A 19,882-nucleotide genomic window follows, 5' to 3' on the forward strand; every position below is an offset into this window, starting at 1 on the left:
GCATTACTTTCTTAATTGGCTTAGTGACTGTTTCTCAGATCTTGTAAGTCCATTTAATTCCTCAGAGTCAGTGCCTGTCAATGTGGAGTATTATGCTCTGTCACTTCCAAGGAGATCACTAACTTTATTTAAAGACTTAAAGTGTGTCATCTTTTCAAGGGTAGAGATGCATGTCTTCTTCTAAGTGCCACTTGCCGGCAGGCTGACATTGTTGGGGAGGTTAGAACTGAGGGAGGAGCTGTTAGACTATGATGAATGTGACCAAGGGGACTCTTGCAGCTCTGGCTGGAACTGGATGGGCCGGGATGCGGGTTGAGCAAGGGCGAGCCTGCTGAGGAAGGACACACTGCAGTTCCTAAATCCCTCTGACTTGAGGTGTTCCTATGCACTTCTCTGGTTTGCTCTTACTGCCTTTTTAATGTCATGAACTGGTTTTACGGGATGCTGCCATTATTTTTACAGGACAGTTGAAAGCACATTGCATTCAGTTTACTTCTGTTTCATTGAGGCATTCATTCATGAGTGATATGAGCATTTAAAAAAATAAAGTCACTCATTATCATATTGGCAGATGACCTTTACTTTCCAAGACTAGAAAATATGAAGCCCATTTGCCTGGCCTGACTCCAAATATGGATAATATACAAAAGGGAAACTCACATTAGAGAGTGGTCTGCAAGCAAGTCAACTAAGAATACCATGTCAGTTATGACTGCAGACAGCTCAGGAACACTGGCAAATAGGCCTTCTTGTACGTGAATGTGCTCACTGCATATGTTCTCAGCACTTCAGGAATATTTTTCTAACGTGTTCTTCATTCAAGTTGAGAGAAAAGTATAATTTTGCCTAAGATATTCAGGTCAATTACCTAACTGCAAATCTGGCTGTGTAATGCACACTTTCTATCCCATTTGGATTTTTTTTAATTACAGGATATCAGTAGAATCCAGATAGTATAAAGCTTGTGAGTCTGACATTCTCAGCCTCCTCTGAGTTTCAATTGTCCAAACATTAAGTATCCTTCACCCTTAAGCCTGAATTCCTCTGGTGCTGGTTTCTCCTTATCTCCATATGTTCTTCAACCATCCAACCGCTGTGCCTGTGTAGCCAGGATGGCACCATGTAGCCCTCCATAGGCAGGTGAATATGATTTTCTATTTGGTCCAGATATGCTGGTTTAACTCCCACAGATACATTGTAAGTTCCTCAAGACCTGGGATCATGTCCTGTTATTTTGAGGCCCCAGAAGGCTGGCCCAGCGTTGAGTGCATAGGAGGTGCTCAAAGGCCCTGGGGACTATGTTACAGGCAAGGAACTAGCCCAGGGCTCTGTGCACTGTAGCAGCTTACTCAGCAAGAATGACTTGAACAGGTATTAGAGGAGAAGGTCATATCAGGTAACAGACACTATTTGCTTCTGTGATCCTGTGTTTTCTGAGATGTCTATTATGGGGCATTTGAAGATTTGCAAGGAAAAAAATAACAAGAAAAGTATCTATTTACCAGTTTCTTCCCCTCACTGGCCAAAATACAAAAATATGGCTATCCTCACTTATGATATGGAAGGACAACCTACATGATTAAAACATATATAAATTTGATGAACGCTACTGATCAAAATTTGGGCTTCCCTAGTGACTCAGATGGTAAAGAAACTGCCTCAAATGTGGGAGACCCGGGTTCAGTCCCTGGGTTGGGAAGATCCCGTGGAGGGAGGGCATAGCAACCCACTCCAGGATTCTTGCTTGGAGAATCCCCATGGACAGAGGAGCCTGGTGGGCTACAGTCCATGCTGTCACAAAGAGTCGGACATGATTGAGAGACTAAGCACATTGATCAAAAGTTAGGTAGAAACATCCACATTGAAGTTTAGAGATTTAGGTCAAGAAAACGGTAGCAGGTAATTTATGAACCATTCAGTTCAGTTCAGTTCAGTCGCTCAGTCATGTCCAACTCTTTGCGACCCCATGAACAGCAGCACGCCAGGCCTCCCTGTTCATCACCAACTCCCGGAATTTACACAAACTCATGTCCATTGAGTCGGTGATACCATCCAACCATCTCATCCTGTGTCATCCCCTTCTCCTCCTGCCCTCAATCTTTCCCAGCATCAGGAGCTTTTCAAATGAGTCAGCTCTTCGTATCATGTGGCCAAAGTATTGGAGTTTCAGCTTCAACATCAGTCCTTCCAATGAACACTAAAGGACTGATCTCCTTTAGGATGGACTGGTTGGATCTCCTTGCAGTCCAAGGGACTTTCAAGAGTCTTCTCCAACACCACAGTTCCAAAGCATCAATTCTTCGGCTCTCAGCTCTCTTTATAGTCCAACTCTCACATCCATACATGACCACTGGAAAAACCATAGCCTTGACTAGATAGACCTTTGTTGACAAAGTAATGTCTGTGCTTTTGAATATACTATCTCGGTTGGTCATAACTTTCCTTCCAAGGAATAAGCGTCTTTTAATTTCATGGCTGCAGTCACCATCCGCAGTGATTTTGGAGCCCCCCCAAAATAAAGTCAGCCACTATTTCCACTGTTTCCCCCATTTATTTGCCATGAAGTGATGGGACCGGATGCCATGATCTTATTTTTCTGAATGCTGAGCTTTAAGCCAAATGAACCATCAGATTTTTAAAAACTAATTGCCAATACTATAGTAAGCATTTCTATACATTATCTCACTAAAAGTTTTTTAGAAAATGGTTTTTCCAATCTGATATTAAAATTCTGCATTCTCTTTCCTTTTTCTTTCTATGTCCTACATACACCTCTGTAGCATTGTCATTTTAAAAAGTCACTTAAATTCTCTGTACAATTTAATACCAAGTATTACATGAGGATAGTATAACTTTTTCCAGGTTTCTACTTCATAATTCAATTGTATTTTAGCATGTTCTAAGCACTGTGCTATCAGGAAACAGGGATAGTAAACCAATTCTGGCACTGAGGATGCATGCTAAAGGCAAACAGATACCAGCAAACACATTTCCATCTAGCGATGGCCAAGAAGCCCTCTGTGTACAAGACCTTGGGAGAGATGATTGCTTTGGGGCCCAGCAGAAGTCAAACAAGAGAAGTCACGATGGAGCTGGGTTTTAACAGATCACTAAGAGTTTCTCAGCAGCTTTGGGGGAAAGGGCATTTCAGACAGGGAATAACATGCAGCAGAATGACAGCCTCATTGTCTGTTCAAGGGAAGCAATTAGACACTCAAGGTTCTAGTGAGGATCAAATCAGATCATATACACCAAAAGAGCTCTGAAATTTTTACCTTGTATTGCAAAAGTCAAGTTTTTTTTTTTCTTTGAATGTCACCAGAATTTTTTAAGTGATAAAAATAAGCCACATTTAATAGGCACCAGTCAAGCAGCACCTGATTAGTGATTTCCCAAGGAGCCCCAGGGTCCATGAAAACATGGAATTACTGAGGGAACATGACTCTGGGACCATCACTCCTAGGGTTAGCCTGAGCCTTCCTTTCTAGGGCTGTGGTTCAAACAGAATGAACTGACTGTATTGCATTTTGCTGCCCTCTGGCTCTTTGAAAAATCGGGGAGGTTCTGGGATCATTCGTGTTATAGCAAATCTGGACTTATCACATATCCCCACTGCCCCCCTGCGCTCCTATGGGAACCTCTCAGGACGAGGAGAATTGAGAAAGGCCAATCTGTTAACCTCGAACCAGAAAAGGCACACTACTTCTACTAAGTGTGGGTCACTCCACTGTGTGTTACAGCAACTGTTGCTTCATTCGCCTACTTGCAGCCCTGAAAACAGTGTATGCAGAGCACAGGTTACACACCAAGATTGTTGACATGGAGTATTCATTCTTGCTGTCCAAGTGACAGAGCCCATCGTTAGGAATGACGATGCCGGCCAGTCTGCTGTCCATTCCAAAATGAGAGTCGGCATCACTCACAAAGACCAGGAGATGGAGGGAATCATTCCGCCAGCCAATTTTTTCCTACAATGATAAAAAGCATTTGGCTTGTATGGAAAAGAGGCAGGTATTTATTGAAAGTGAATCACTTATGCTTGGACACATTCAGATTATCAAAAAATATATTGCTAGTCAGTCTATTTTAGACTTTTTTTTAATCTATTGTGAGTTGGTAATATTAATGTATTAAAAATGAAATTATGCGACATTTGTTTTATCCTGGATTACATTTTCAGATGATTTAGGCTTCAGAAAAAAATAGTTTCACTACAATCAGTATCCAGTTGATCTTGATTTTTACATAGTTAATTATTTTTACTGTCCAGCTTTTAATTTACCAGAAAAATGAGAGAAGGGAGTGAGGGAGGCTGTAGATTATCCCAAATCCAAGCTGAAGCAAATCTAGTTAAGAGTGAAATACAGAATGGACTTGAAGTAAGCCTATTTTACTAAGATTTCACCCAACCTGTAGACATATTTCTATGAAAAAGAAATATTTCTCTTTTTGAGTAAAAAAGACATATTTCTCTTTTTACTGTTACCATCCAAAAATTATCAGCATAATACAAGGATAAGAATTGCTTATCAAAGTATGACTGCAGAGTACTGTAACTGCTAATTAAGTTGGTCTGTTGTCTGTTTCTTCATACAGCTCTGCCTTTAATTAAGATTTGTCCAATGACTAGTCAGCTTCTCTGGTGTCTCGGCAGTAAAGAATCAGCTGGCAATGCAGGAGGCGCAGGTTCAATCCCTGGGTCAGGAAGATCCCCTGGAGGAGAAAGCGGCAACCCACTCCAGTATTCTTGCCTGGAGAATCTCATGGACAGAGGATCCTGGTGGGCTACAGTCCACCGGGGTCACAAGAGTCAGACATGACTTAGTGACTAAACTACACACACCAACATTGCATCAGAAACTAGTAGGAAAAAGTTCATTGTAGTTATCCCCCTGTACCTTATCTTTTTCCTTCCTTCCCTAATTCCTTGTCCTCCTATGTTCCAGGACCCTCAGTCCTATCTGTTTCCTGATATTTTCCATGAAAGTCATCTGAAAACAGACGAGTTGTTCCCATGGATATGTGTCTGATTGTCAAGGAGGAGAGGTATTCAAGCATTATTGTAGAGACACTGTGGCTTTTGATGTTTATTTTGTTGGTTCAAAACAATAGCTAGCTCATCATATGTAGAAGTTTATTCTGAATCAGAGCTGCTGCTGCTAAGTCACTTCAGTCACGTCCGACTCTGTGCGACCCCATAGCCGGCAGGCTCCGCCGTCCCTGGGATTCTCCAGGCAAGAACACTGGAGTGGGTTGCTATTTCCTTCTCCAATGCATGAAAGTGAAAAGTGAAAGTGAAGTCAGTCATGTCCGACTCTTTGCGACCCCATAGACTACAGCCCACCAGGCTCCTCCGTCCATGGGGTTTTCCAGGCAAGAGTACTGAAGTTGGGTGCCATTGCCTTCTCCGTGAATCAGAGCATTTTTACTTTTTTCATTAATTGCTACATTGGTTAGTTCAAAAACTAACGAATACAACCTACATTTTTGTTATCTTTCTGGCTGCACCACACAGCATGCGGGATCTTAGTTCCACAACCAGGGATCGAACACACACCCGCTGCAGTGGGAACACAGCCTTAGCTACTAGAATGCCTGGGAAATTCCTGATCTTGATCTTTGAGAATTATTTATATATGACTTCTTTTAGCCAATTTTCCCCAACAGTATTATAATTTTATTAGATGATTTGAACATGAGGCATAAAAATTATCCTCATTTCAACAAGACGGAATAAATGGTGTGTTTTAAGAAAAGTATCTGTTGTAGAAATATGATGGCTAAAGGAAAGATAAAGTTAGCTAAGCTTTTCAAAGATTTGTTCACAAGAGATGAAATTTGGATTAACAGAATGAAACACTGCTCAACCTCAGCATACCTTACACACAGCAGCTTGCATAATTGCATCAAATCCACCTTCTGGAGTGTCAATATTAGCAGAAATTTTCTGATTCTTCACAATTTCGTTGAATCTTTCAGCATCATTTGTCAACGGCAAAATGTGCTTGAATCCAAACGTAGGCAAACAAAAGTATGGAATACTACTGCAAAAGGAAGATGTGAAATATTCTTGATGAAATATGATAGAACACACAATGAATGGGTTTAATAGCCTAACAGCATTTCCTTCCATGAAGATGCATTTCCTAAAGTGCCTGGCTCTATAACTTGGCTCTGCATCTCACTGTTAAGGTTGTTTTATCATCTCCTACCCACCCCTTCCAAATGGGTCACATTAGCTAACACAAAGAGCTTGCTGTGTGTCTTGCATTGGTTCACAGAAAACAGATCAGGTGATCAGATGCTCCTTGGATGTAGTCACTACCTTCTATTGTCTCTCCACCAAAGCCCACCATTAAGTTTACCTGATGACAACAATTCTTTTGTATTCTGATAGCTTAAATTGTCATCAAGGATGTCATCCTGTAGCAAGACTAAGAGAGAAATCTGCCTTCTTCTTCCGCTCAGTCCTGCCTGCCCAGGGCCTGAAAATCAGAGACTAAGTCTCTTGATTCTGGAGCCCAACTTTATTGTGATAGAACAGACCATGTGGGCCAGTCTGGGGGTAAAGCCACTACTAAAGACAGTTTACATTTGGGGAAAATGCCATGTTTGGATGAGATGTGCCCTAAAGACATCACAGTAGAACAGAAATTGCTGATCCTAAATTCAGTAACATTTTATTCTGAAAGCCAGCTCGTAGTTGTACATGAGATTTTGAGCAAATACTCAACCCTTCTGAGCTTTGGGTTTTCCTTTGTGAAGTGGAGCTAATAATATACAGCAGCTTCTCAAAGTGTGGTCCTTGGACTAGCAGCATGAGCATCACATGGGAACTTGCTATAAATGCAAAATCTGGGGTGTGACTACAGACCTGCTAAGTCAGAACTAGTAGGAGTGGGTTGAGAGACCTGTGTTGAACCAAGTATTCCTGATGCATTCCAAAGTTTGAGAAACACTGGTGGAGAAGCTCAGAGACAAAAAGAAGTAGCCACCAATGAGGTTGTGGTGTGCTGCCTGGGAAGAGCTGGTTGACTTACATGAGCAGCTTGGCAAGTTCAAGAGCCTGCCTTGTCAGCATACAAAACTGATGCAGCTTTCAGGATTCGGCTCTTTTTCACCAAATTCATCTGTTTGAGGTATAGAGTCAATTCTCGTTATTCACAGATTCCATATCTTTGAAAATTCATATTGCTAAAATGTATTTGCGACCCCCAAATCAATCCTTTGGGAACTTCTTCAATCATTCATGTACATGAATGAGTATACGAAAAAATTGAGTCACGTGACATGCATGTTTCCAGGGGAGGTCAAATACGACTCTGACTTCTTGCTTCATCACCCATACTGTAAAGAAATATTCTTTTCAGGGTCTATTTGGTGACATGTGTATTTGCTTTTTTGTGCTTTTGGATGATTTTGTTGTTTAGAGTTGCCCCCCAGTGTAGTGCTGAAAGGCTGTCTGGTATTCCTAAGTGCAGGAAGACTGCGATGTGTCTTATGGGGAAAATACATGTGTGAGCCTTGTTCTGACATGGGTTACAGTGCTCTTGGTTGTGATTTCAATGCTAACAAATCAGCAATATTTATTAAATAAGACATCTTTAAACAGGAACATGCAGAAAACAAAAGTTATTGCTCAGTGGTGAAAAAGTGACCAGAGATTCGCAGGAACCTAACCCTGTGTTTCCCCTAGGAGCAATACTCAGCATTCTCCAATGCAGGGTGTGAGGAGACTTTACAGAACAAGACTTCTGTAAATGTTGACAATCAACTAGATAGACAAGTCAAAATGATTACAGACTTATTTACACTGAGAAATGGAGCTCTGCCAGAACCAGAACGCTGGTGTCTGCACGGATAATCATCTACTTCCTGTCAGTAGACTTTCACAAAAAGCAAGCCATGAGCTGATGTATTCTCAGGCTTCAGTACAAGGGGAGTTTGAGTTCCGTAGCATCGAATGGTACAGTCTGAGATGTCCCATTTCCTTAATGAGGTATTTTTTAAATTTTCTAATGATTTTAAGAACTCTACCTCTCAAATATATGAAATTTTTTCTTGGTAGTTGTAAAATTCAGTTTACAATGTTCTTGGATACATATACCTTAAAACCTTTTATGTAGTCAAGTTTTTCCCACCTTCAAATAGGAAATGTATTTTAAAATGTGAAATGAAGAATTTTTAAAAAGTTAACCTACAAAATGATAATAATTTAGCATTTTTATTAACTGCCTCTGTAATATTTAAAGTAGCTATGCTGCTGCTGCTGCTGCTGCTAAGTCGCTTCAGTCGTGTCTGACTTTGTGCGACCCCACAGACGGCAGCCCACCAGGCTCCCTCCATCCCTGGGATTCTCCAGGCAAGAACACTGGAGTGGGTTGCCATTTCCTTCTCCAATGCATGAAAGTGGAAAGTGAAAGTGAAGTCACTCAGTCGTGTCTGACTCTTCACGACCCCATGGACTGTAGCCTACCAGGCTTCTCCGTCCATGGGATTTTCCAGGCAAGAGTACTGGAGTGGGGTGCCATTGCCTTCTCCAAAAGTAGCTATAGAGTAGAAGAAAATGTGTAGATTTAGAATAAAAAGACTGAATAGTTATCTACCCTTGGACCTCAGTGTCCTCATCTGTAAAATGAGGGTGCTAATAATAGCTACTTCTAAAGTTGCTGTGAAAATTACATTAAAAATATTTTATAAAAAGTATATAACTGTGTTTTGAGGTTTACATTGTCCCTGGAGTCCAACTAGTCTTGAAAGTGAAAGTGTTAGTTGCTCAGTTCTGTCCTACCCTTTGTGATCCTATGGACTATAGCCTTCCAGGTTCCTCTGTCTATGGAATTCTCCAGGTAAGAATACAATAGTGGGTAGCCATTCCCTTCTCCAGGGGATCTTCCCAACCCAGGGATCGAACTCTGGTCCCCTGCATTACAGACAGATTCTTTACTGTCTGAGCCACCAGGGAAGCTAGTCTTGAAAACTGTTTAATATTTTATAGGGGGCTGTTGGTTCATACTGTATCAAAATGGCATTAAAGCCTCTTCTGGAGTCAGACAACTAGAATTCCAATTGTCTGGTCAGAAATTTGTATCTTTGTTGGTTAGAATTATTTGCTATGTAGTTCTTACTAGAACTCTAATCTTTTGAAAAGGAGAATACATTTTTTATTAATTCAATAAACATATTCATTTGCTGGGAGATGAATGTAACTTAAGCAAAGTATAATGTCAGAGCTGGGTCACATCAAGAAATTTTGAGTGGAGACTGCCCATTTTGGTCAGAGTTCTTCCTATAAAGAATGCTTACATTTAGTTTTTATTTTCTTAGATAGCAATTGAAGGAATTACTTATTGCTGACTATAAAGATATATAACAAAAGGTTAACACCATCATTTTTAGTGGAATTAAAAATGATTTCCATTTTTTTCTTTATGTCTGCATTTTCACATGGTCTTATTACCTTTGAAATTTAAAATTATATACTCATTTTTGTGTGTGTACATATAGGAAGTCTAAACATTCATGGTTGAGTTTTCTGCTTTTCAAAACTACAATGAATTCCTCATGGTTCAAGTCTTCAAAAACAAAACACCAAATTAAATGTGAAATGATGTTTTACAAAAAAATCCCTCAAAATATTTGATGGAGAAAATTTCTTTGTCCTGTTAAATATTTTCAAGTGTATATTATAATTCATTACAAATATAGAAAATATGATTTTTATTGTTGTGTCTTAGACAATAGCATAAGGGAAACTTCTTTCAAAAATGTAAACCATTCAGGCTTCCTACATGGTGAAATTTTTAGTGACCTTCAATGGCAACCCACTCCAGTACTCTTGCCTGAAGAATCCTATGGAAGGAGGAGCCTGGTAGGCTACAGTCCATGGGGTTGCAAAGAGTCGGACACAACTGAGCGACTTTACTTACTTATTTTACTTCCATCTGATGAAGGTAGAGAAAGCAAGCTACTGCAAAAAGCACTAGAGATTAGATTAAAGGTTTTAAAAGTGTGGTGTGCAGACCCACAGAGGTCCCTGAGACCATTTAAGAGAGTTTTTCAGATCACACGTTCTTCATAATAATAAGAGATAATATTTGTCTTCTTCACTGTTGACATTTTCACTGATGATGCCAAGTAAGAGCAAGTAAAACTGCTGGTGTCTTAGCACAGGTCAAGGCAATGGCTCCAAACTGCCTGGCATTCCTTATATTTTTTACCATCAAACATACATCATAATAATAAAAAAAAAGTGCTACTTTCACTTGATTACCCTTTTTTTGTTTGTTTTCTTTTCTTTTTTTTAAATAGAAATTTATTAATTTTAATTGGAGGCTAATTACTTTACAATATTGTATTGGTTTTGCCATACATCAACATGAATCTGCCACGGGTGTACACGTGTTCCCCATCCTGAACCCCCCTCCCACCTCTTTCCCCATACCATCCCTCTGGGTCGTCCCAGTGCACTAGCTCTGAGCATCCTGTATCATGAATCTAACCTGGACTGGCGATTTGTTTCACATACGATAATATACATGTTTCAATGCCATTCTCCCAAATCATCTCCCCTTCTCCCTCTCCCACAGAGTCCATAAGATTGTTCTATACATCTGTGTCTCTTTTGCTGTCTCACATGCAGGGTTATTGTTACCATCTTTCTAAATTCCATATATATGTGTTAGTATACTGTATTGGTTTTTTCATTCCAACTTACTTCACCCTGTATAGTAGGCTCCAGTTTCATCCACCTCATTAGAACTGATTCAAATGTATTCTTTTTAATGGCTGAGTAATACTCCATTGTGTATATGTACCACAGCTTTCTTATCCATTCGTCTGCTGATGGACATCTAGGCTGCTTCCATGTCTTGGCTATTATAAACAGTGCTGCGATGAACAGTGGGGTACATGTGTCTCTTTCAATTCTGGTTTCCTCAGTGTGTATGCCCAGCAGTGGGATTGCTGGGTCATATGGCAGTTCTATTTCCAGTTTTTTAAGGAATCGCCATACTGTTCTCCATAGTGGCTGTACTAGTTTGCATTCCCACCAACAGTGTAAGAGGGTTCCCTTTTCTCCACACCCTCTCCAGCATTTATTGCTTGTAGACTTTTGGATCGCAGCCATTCTGACTGGTGTGAAATGGTACCTCATTGTGGTTTTGATGTGCATTTCTCTGATAATGAGTGATGTCAAACATCTTTTCATACTTGATTGCCTTTGATGAAGCTGTGTGTGTTAGTCACTCAGTTGTGTCCAACTCTTTGTGACCCCATGGACTGTAGATCACCAGGCTCCTCTGTCCATGGGATTTTCCAGGCAAGAATACTGGAGTGGGTTGCAGTAATTTTATTAAGCCTATGCCCTTGGATACGTGTTTTTTGAAAATTATTCCTGTGTGACCACATAGGAAACATGCATACAGTGTTACTGCTGTACACTGAAGTACATGTTTACAGTGGAAAAGCACTTTTACCTGAAAAAATGCTTGACAACCAAGCCATCATTTCAACTTAAGTTTTTGGCAGACATCTTGATTAAAATGAAGAAAGTAAGTCTGTTACTTTCAGGAAAACAACTATCAAGATTTGTTGCCAATGATGAAATTTGACATAACTAGAAAATTCGAATTTCACAGAACTTTCATCTGCCACCCATTAACAGCTTCTAAGTACTTCAAGACTTACCTGATGGGATTAATGATAATATTAACAAATATAATTTTTTGGATATTCTATCATGAAATTTTAAGATCTATGTAACTCACTGAAACTTCGTTTTCCAAATGACCAAAGCGTTATATTACAAAACCACATGCACACACACACCAATGAAAGAACCATTCAGGCTCTTTCCTGGTGGTCCAGTAGGTAAAGAATCTGCTTGCCAAAGCAGGGGACCCAGGTTCAAGCCCTGCTCCAGGAAGATCCCATATGCCACAGTGCAGCTAAGCCTGTGCGTCGCAGCTACTTGAGTCTGCACCCGAGATAGAGCCTGTGTTCTACAGCAAAGGCAGCGCAGCAAGAAGCCCACACACCTCAGCCAGAGAGCTACGCTGCTCTCTGCAACTAGAGAAAGCCTGCGTGCAGCAGCAAAGACCCAAGAGAGCCAAAATAATAATAACAAAAGCCATTCAAAGTTCAAAGCAGATCAATGGTTTTTAATGTAACAAAAATAGGAAGTTCACTGATATGTTTTTCAGATTCCACACTGAAACGTAATTTACCTCTTGTCCAGTTTGAATGTAATATCAAAGAAGAAAGTCTACAGTCATTGGAAAAATCTATGAACTGCTTTCCCCTTTTTCAACTATATACCTAATGATGTTTGACTTCCGTCATGGAATTCAACCAAAATACTACCAGAGATTAAATGAAGAAGCAGATGTGAAAATTCAGTTGGCTTCTTTTAAATTAGATATTTTAAGAGATTTGTAAAAATTAAAATAGTGCCACTTTTCTTGTTAACTGTTGTTCTATTTTGGAAAATGTAGTTATTTCTTCTAAAGGTGTGTTATTACAGCAACATGTAGTGTGTTTTTTATTGTAATTATCAAATAAATTGACTACTAATTATTTTAATATTTTCTTAGTTTTATGCTCTAAGACACTGAATATTGATATTTTGAGGATCTTAATTTTTAGGAGTGTAAGAATTTCTGAGATCTAAAAGTTTTAGGACTGTTAAATTAAAATAATTAGAGAAAATTAGCATTAATGAGAGGAAGGACATTAAAACTGGTTTGAATGTCTATTATGTTCCAGCCTACTCAGTTCTCATGATAGCCCAGGAAGTGAATATTATTATCCCCATTTATAAATAAAGAGACTGGCATTCCAAGGTTATGATTTAAGCCCAGGTCTGGAAAACTCCATGTTTTTCCCTTTCACTTCTCTTAGCCTTCTTACTAAAGAACATTTTATTTCTTAATTATAGGGTTTGGAGTGATCAAAGGATTGACTTTTGAGTTTGGTGTTTGAATTCTTGGTGTGTAAATGTATAGGGAGTAGAATCTGGACAGAGAAACTTGGAGAATTAAGGACATGATTTAAAAAGAAAAAATTTGATGTTGCAGCAAATTTTTTTCAGTATTTATAACTTTAGCTAGTGGTAAATTTTGCCAATAAGAATAAGAGAAACACCTCTGGAAAATAGGAAAACATTGACCTTTCAAGTGCTCAAATATGTGGTCCTCATTAAGGCTCCTAGTCACTGTAATTTGTGCAGGGCTCTGGCCTCACTTCCCGTAGTCATGTATGGATGTGGGAGTTGGATCATGAAGAAGGCCAAGTGCTGAAGAATTAATGCTTTTGAACTGTGGTGCTGGAGAAGACTCTTGAGAGTCCCTTGGACTGCAAGATCAAACCAGTCAATCCTAAAGGAAATCAACCCTGAATATTCATTGGAAGGACTGATGATGGAAGCTGAAACTCCAATACTTTGGCCACCTGATGCAAAGAACCAACTCATTGGAAAAGACCCTGATGCTGGGAAAGATTGAAGGCAGGAGGAGAAGGGGACAACAGAGGATGAGATGGTTGGATGGCATCACCAGCTGAAAGGACATGAGTTTGAGCAAGCTCCGGGAGATGGTGAAGGACAGGGAAGTCTGGGGTGCTTCAGTTCATGGGGTTGCAAAGAGCGTACATGACTGAGGGACTGAACAACAGCAACTAGGCCTCCCTTTACCCACTCTACTGGTGTTGATAGTAGCTACCACCCACTGAGAGCTTCATGGTCAAGCTCAGTATCAAACATTTCCTTTCATTATCTTACACACTCCTTACAACCCCCTCAGTGTGATCGGTATTGTCATTCCAAACTAAAGTCTGGAGAAGTGAGTGGTTCCCCTAAGGTGACATTATGAGTGAGTAGATGAGTGGGTACATGGTTACATGAGTATATTTAATGAATCAATGGTTTGGAACAGAATGTCCAGAATTACACATACAGATAATTGCTTTCTAAGAAAAGCATCAAGATATTTCAATGGGGAAAGGAGAAACTTGCTTAACAAATAGTGCTAAAACAATTGGATAGTTGCGTGTAAACAAAAGATAAACCTAGACTTTTCCTCATTCCAAAGAGAAACACTAATTTGAGATCATAGACCTAAATGCAAGTGCTTCGATCACAAAGCTTCTAGAAGAAAACATAGGAATCTTTGAGACATTAGGATAAACAAAGGTGTCTTAGGACCAAAAAAAATACACTAATCATACAATTAAAAATTGGGCTTCATCAAAATAAAAAGAAATCATGCAATTTAGCAATTCTAATTCTAGATATCTATCCAAGAGAAATAAAAATATACATCCACAAAGAGACTTATATGCAAGTGATCATAGCAATATTTCTTCATGATGGCCAGAAATTGGGAAACAACCCAAATGTCCATCAATGGACAGATACAGTATAATAAATCTGTACAAGGGACTATTACTTAGGACAAAAGGGAAGAAACTGCTGATAAACATGAAATCAGGGATAAATCTCAAAAACATGATGTTGAGCAAAGAAGCTAGATACAGAAGGTGTATAGCATATTTTCCATTCATGTGAAATCCAAGGGCAGGCAAAATCAATTTAACTCATAGAAATCAGAAAACAGTTGCCTCTGGGAAAGCAGACCTGACTATGAAGGAACATTAGGAAACTTTCTGAGGTGGCGGAGTTGGTCTATGTCATGTTTTAAGTGGTGGTCACAGCGGTATATTCAACTGTCAAAACTCATGAAATTGAACATTTCTGCTGTGTGTATTTCAGTACATGTCAATTATGCCTTAAGAAGTGGGGGATTGGGGACAAATATTATCTCTGATATCTACAGCTGAACACAATTCTTGAGTTGCAATCAGTGATGAATTCTTTTCACGGTCAAAACACTTTTGGCCATCAGATTCTCGTTTGGAACCACATTGAAATGTCTTAAAATGATACTGCAAAAACTGTTTTACAGAGACTAATTTGTTGGTGTAAACTAGTGTTAAAAGTCAATATATGTTTGGAAAGCCATTTCATCTATACTAGATTCAGAGTAGTAAAAGGCTTGGTTTTGGACCAACCCAGATCTTGGTATATCACTGATTAGTTATGCTTCCACAGGTAAATTACTAACTTCTCACAGCCTTTGTTACTTCCTGTCAGTATAGAGATGATGAAACCTGCTTTGACCTGAAGTTATTATGAAGACTGAATGAGGTCATGCACATAAAACCTTCAGCATAGGGTCTGGCACAGAGCAAATGGAAGTTCTTTTTCAAAAGAAGGATATCAAATACTTTTATTTTGACCATGTCATTGACATGTAGAGGTAAGCTATCAAAAAGCAACTTACCTTTGACCATCACCCAGATAATGCATGGTTTTAGTAACTGATTAGAGCATATTACAATGGATCCATTGCCTCATTTCCTACTGAATTTGATAGCAGTAAAGGCTACAAAGCCATTTTCCAAGCAATAAGAGAAAGTCACATTTCCCAAAGTACATTAGAAATCACTCCAAAAGCTGTTATTTTGGCAGCAGTCATTGTAGTGGAGACAGATACTCTTGAGAAAATGTGACTTGCTGTCAATAGCCTCAGAGAGTGGTGGTCATTGAGGATAGAAAGCCTCTGAGGGGCTGAGGATGGGCTCAGGCCAATGGAACCTACAGTAAAAGATTCTGTCCCTGTGTCTGCAGAGTACAAATACAAATTTGTCACAGCCTGACTTCCAAAGCGGAGAAGGCAATGGCAACCCACTCCAGTACTCTTGCCTGGAGAATCCCACAGATAGAGGAGCCTGGTAGGCTGCAGTCCATGGGGTCTCAAAGAGTCAGACATGACTGAGTGACTTCACTTTCACTTTTCACTTTCATGCATTGGAGAAGGAAATGGCAACCCACTCCAGTGTTGCCTGGAGAATCCCGGGGACGGCGGAGCCTGGTGGGCTGCCGTCTATGGGGTCGCACAGAGTCGGACATGACTGAAGTGACTTAGCAGCAGCAGCAGCCTTCCAAAGGGAGGCAAATACGGCAAATGCTGTTAAGACCCGAGCTAGAACTGGATACAGTAAATCCTGTACATACAAACCTTCAAGTTATGAACTTTTGAAGATGCAAACATGCCCCTGTATGCCCACTTTTTACTATACTACTGTACTTTTCAAGGTACTTTACTATAAGATTAAAAATGTTTATTTTGTGTGTTAGTTTTTTATGGGTTGTTTGTGTGAAAGGTTTTATATACCTATTACAGTACAGTACTAGATAGATGATTGTGTTAGTTGGGTACCTAGACTAACTTTGTTGGACTTACAAAGTGAACTTGCGAATGTACTCTCAAAACAGAACTTGTTTGTTTGTAGGGGACATATGTATTACAGTGGTGTCTGCTTGAGAATGGAAACATGTATATGTATGGTTGAGTCCCTTTGCTGTCCACCTGAAACTATCACAGCTTTGTTAACTGGCTTTACTCCAGTACAAAATAAATGAACTTTTAAGTAAACATAATAGTTTACTTAAAAAAAAAAAGGATGACGTCCCTTTAGTTCTGAACAATCTGGGCAACTGAGAGCTGCTGACATCCAATCAGATGGGAGGGAACTGCCAGGAACCAGCAAGCTCCTGCCAAGCTCAGCTCAGAGCAAGCCTATCTCTATAGGAAATCAGTGTTTGAAGATCCCGGAAAATCATTTACTTACCTGCAAGGGTTGGCGATTTCCTCTGGTGTTGTTTTCATAAAAGGGGAGATGGGTTTCTCCACAAAAGAGCCGAAGCCCAGTCTAAAGTTGCTGGTTAATTTAGACATCTCCTTGGAGAGCAGGGAGCCCAGCTCTTTGATGGTGTTGAGGTCATCGTCCATGGAGGCCGAGAGGTCCATGAGGTAATACAAGTCCACAGGGTAATCCTCGGTCTGGCGAACTTGAACTTGCAGGGTCTGTTCAAGGCCTGTAACACCCTCGCAAGAAAAGATGATCCATAAAAACCCATGGAGCCTTAGTTGTGACTAGACTGTCACTAGCTATTTCATTTCAATAAGAACTTACCAAAGATACTTGCAATTCATATACTACGTGGCAAAGTTTATAAAGGAATCAACCCATGAAAATCTTTCACCCAAGAATTTAGAGCAACTGAAGGAGGTGAAAGTTGGGATATTTTATATCTCCTGGGGAGAATTAGCATCCATTTAGATGGAAGATAAGCTTATTTTTTTTTGTATGTGGGTTTAGAAAAGAAGAAAATAAAGAGGCGATTAAAGCTACATTACAACCCTTGAAGAAATGTGAGGTTAGCCTTAACAACATTTGAGTAATTCAAACGGTTACTATTAGATGAGGCTTTTTTTGGTAACACATTTGGAGTACAAAGTGACCAATGTGAATAAAGAAAAGTGTTAGCCTAGCAATTCTCTATTTCCTTAAGAATGGGGAATCTGAGTAGTAATAAACAAGGACATGTAACATGGTACAAGATGTATTCATGGAATAGCTGTATTATTATATGTGACATTCCTGGAGGAGGGCATGGTGACCCACTCCAGTATTCTTGCCTGGAGAATCCCCATGAACAGAGGAGCCTGGCGGGCTGCAGTCCATGGGGCCACAAGGAGTTGGACATGACTGAGCGATTAAGCACAGCACAGCATATATATGACATTTGATTTACTTAGATGAGCCAGTGACTGTGTAAATCCTAACATACCTGGTCTCAGTTTAAGTGCCAAGCTTTGAGGTGAAATCTGAACAATGTTGGAGCTATTTTTCTGTCTGCCTATGCTGAGAGGCTTATTTGTAAGTATTTCAACTTGGGAGACAGGGTTTTCGATGAAAGTTAGTTGACATCCTTTAGCTAAAAGATTTGCTGGGGTATCACATCTTTCTCCAACTCCAGATAGGTGGGTAAAATTCTAAAAGAGAAAAAAACAATAAAGAGAGAAAGACAATAATAAAGAAGAAAAAGAAGACATTTTTTATAAGATTATTTTTTGCATATTTGCTAGTTATCTTCCCTTGATATATTACACCCCCACATGCCTGACATTGACTGTAGGTCTAAAGTTATAGCAAAATAACCAGAGAATTCGGCCAGTAAAATTCTGAGTAAAAGTGGAGTTTCTTTTTAATTGTATTCAAGTGAATTCACTTGACTTATTTTTTCCTTTTTTCCCTTTTCTTTCATTTTTCTTTTTAATTTTATTCAAGTGAATTCACTTGACTTATTTTTTCCTTTTTTCCCTTTTCTTTCATTTTTCTTTTTAATGCTCACTTTTTAAAAGCTTCTCCTGCGCTGTGAGCAGATCTTTGAAATAACTGGGTCACAGAGCTGACATCATCAAGTGAATTATCATTGAGGATAACCTGCAGGTATATGCGATCCTGGGACTGTCCAAATTCTCAGTGTGTCTATTGCTAAATCCAGTGACAAAGAGTCTTTTCCATGGCTTCCCAAAGGTCAAAGTTTGTGATATTGCCCTATCTATTCTCTGCCCTGGTTTAATTTATGGATGTATTACTCTTATATTACAGTATTACTTCACCAAACTTGACCTCTTGGGGATGTTATTCTAGTTTAAGATCTTTTAGAAATTTCTCCAACATTGGCATGTGGGGAAGGAAAATGAAAGAGAAATGGTGTAAGAGATTGCTTTCCTGCTTAGGACTCAGGAGTTTCTCAATTCCCTTCTGATCCACCTGAGTTTCCAGAGGAAGGGAGATGGGTGTTCCCAGGCAGAGATACAGTCATCCAACCCTGGAACACTCCAAACAGAAAGACTTAGTCAAGAGATAAACACCCATCTTACCCACCAGCCAAGGCTGCTCTTGAGCTGGTGAGGCTCTAGGCAAGGTTGAACTTCAGGCCTGTTGTCTCTCAGACTTGGAGAGAAACAAACCAAGTTCATACTGTTTTCCTTCATTCACTGAAATTCTAAACCACTCCTGCTGTTTCACCAACTAAGAAAGCTACATTTCTCCCGAAGTTGACTTTTGAGAATATAATTTGTTATCTTTCAGCCAGGCCTGTGTGCATTTGAGTCCCTACTGAGGGGTAACAAATTCTGTAATTTCCTATGATTTATCCAAAGCACAAGGTGGCTTAACAAGCCCTCAGAATCCTTCTTAACACTGTGTCTCTGATACAACCTATAATCACTATGTCTGCCACAAGATCAGAGGTGGTGTTAACCCTGGAACCATTTTTCTGTCTGCTCTAAGCAGAAGCCTAATTTACTTTTGGCTCCAACTGTCTCTATTGATAATAATAATTCTACTATTAGTTATATCAGTGAGTGATCTCTCAGAATAATCTGGCCTTTTGACTAGATTTGACTACAGAGTATTAGCCACAGAAAACCTATCAGGTGTAACTTAAGAGGCTCTCTTCAATGGGTGCAAAGAAAAAATTTTTTATATGAAAATTCTAGAGGTGGGCACTTTGTTAGACTGATCTGTTGTTTTATGTCTCTGACATGAAACTAACATTGTCTTCTTCAGGGAGTCAATGTCAAAAAATGTGGGCTTTCCCTCTCTGTATATTCCCAAACCTGCATTGATATATGAGCCCAAAGTCACTGCTCTTCTGCCTGACCCTCTCAGTAGAGGTCAGGGAGTGAATTGGGTTTGTGCTCTGCTCTGCGAGCCCTCCCTCCATGGACACAGGTAACTGAAATGTGGAGTTTTAATAGCCACAGCCTGGTTTTGAATTGGGCAACCAGGTTCTTTCCCCTTGAACATGCTACTCAGTTCTTGCTGAATTTGGCAAGAATCTGACAGGTTGATTTGTGTTGAGATTCTCTTTATGAGACTTAGTAAAGAACTGTTTTCAATCCAGAAAGAGCTAATACAGGTCTTTCTTACCAGGAATCATTTGCAGATTCCTCTGTAGTGTCGCTGG

The 19,882-nt window shown here is 39.7% G+C and overlaps 1 protein-coding gene across 6 annotated transcripts in view; it reads right to left on the reverse strand.

Moving 5' to 3' along the window:
* Positions 1-19,882, reverse strand: part of ITGB6 (integrin subunit beta 6) — a 142,353-nt gene that overhangs the window by 63,756 nt on the left and 58,715 nt on the right. For 4 of the 6 annotated variants that reach the window (XM_013969416.2, XM_013969411.2, XM_005676064.3 and 1 more), the window contains 4 exon segments: positions 17,693-17,897; positions 16,690-16,936; positions 5,879-6,044; positions 3,807-3,968 (listed from right to left, as the gene is read on the reverse strand). In XM_013969416.2, the coding sequence (XP_013824870.1) occupies positions 3,807-3,968; positions 5,879-6,044; positions 16,690-16,936; positions 17,693-17,897 (780 nt within the window). 6 annotated transcript variants of the gene reach the window in all.

Source organism: Capra hircus, chromosome 2, assembly GCF_001704415.2.
Source record: "Capra hircus breed San Clemente chromosome 2, ASM170441v1, whole genome shotgun sequence".
Taxonomy (NCBI): Eukaryota; Metazoa; Chordata; class Mammalia; order Artiodactyla; family Bovidae; genus Capra; species Capra hircus.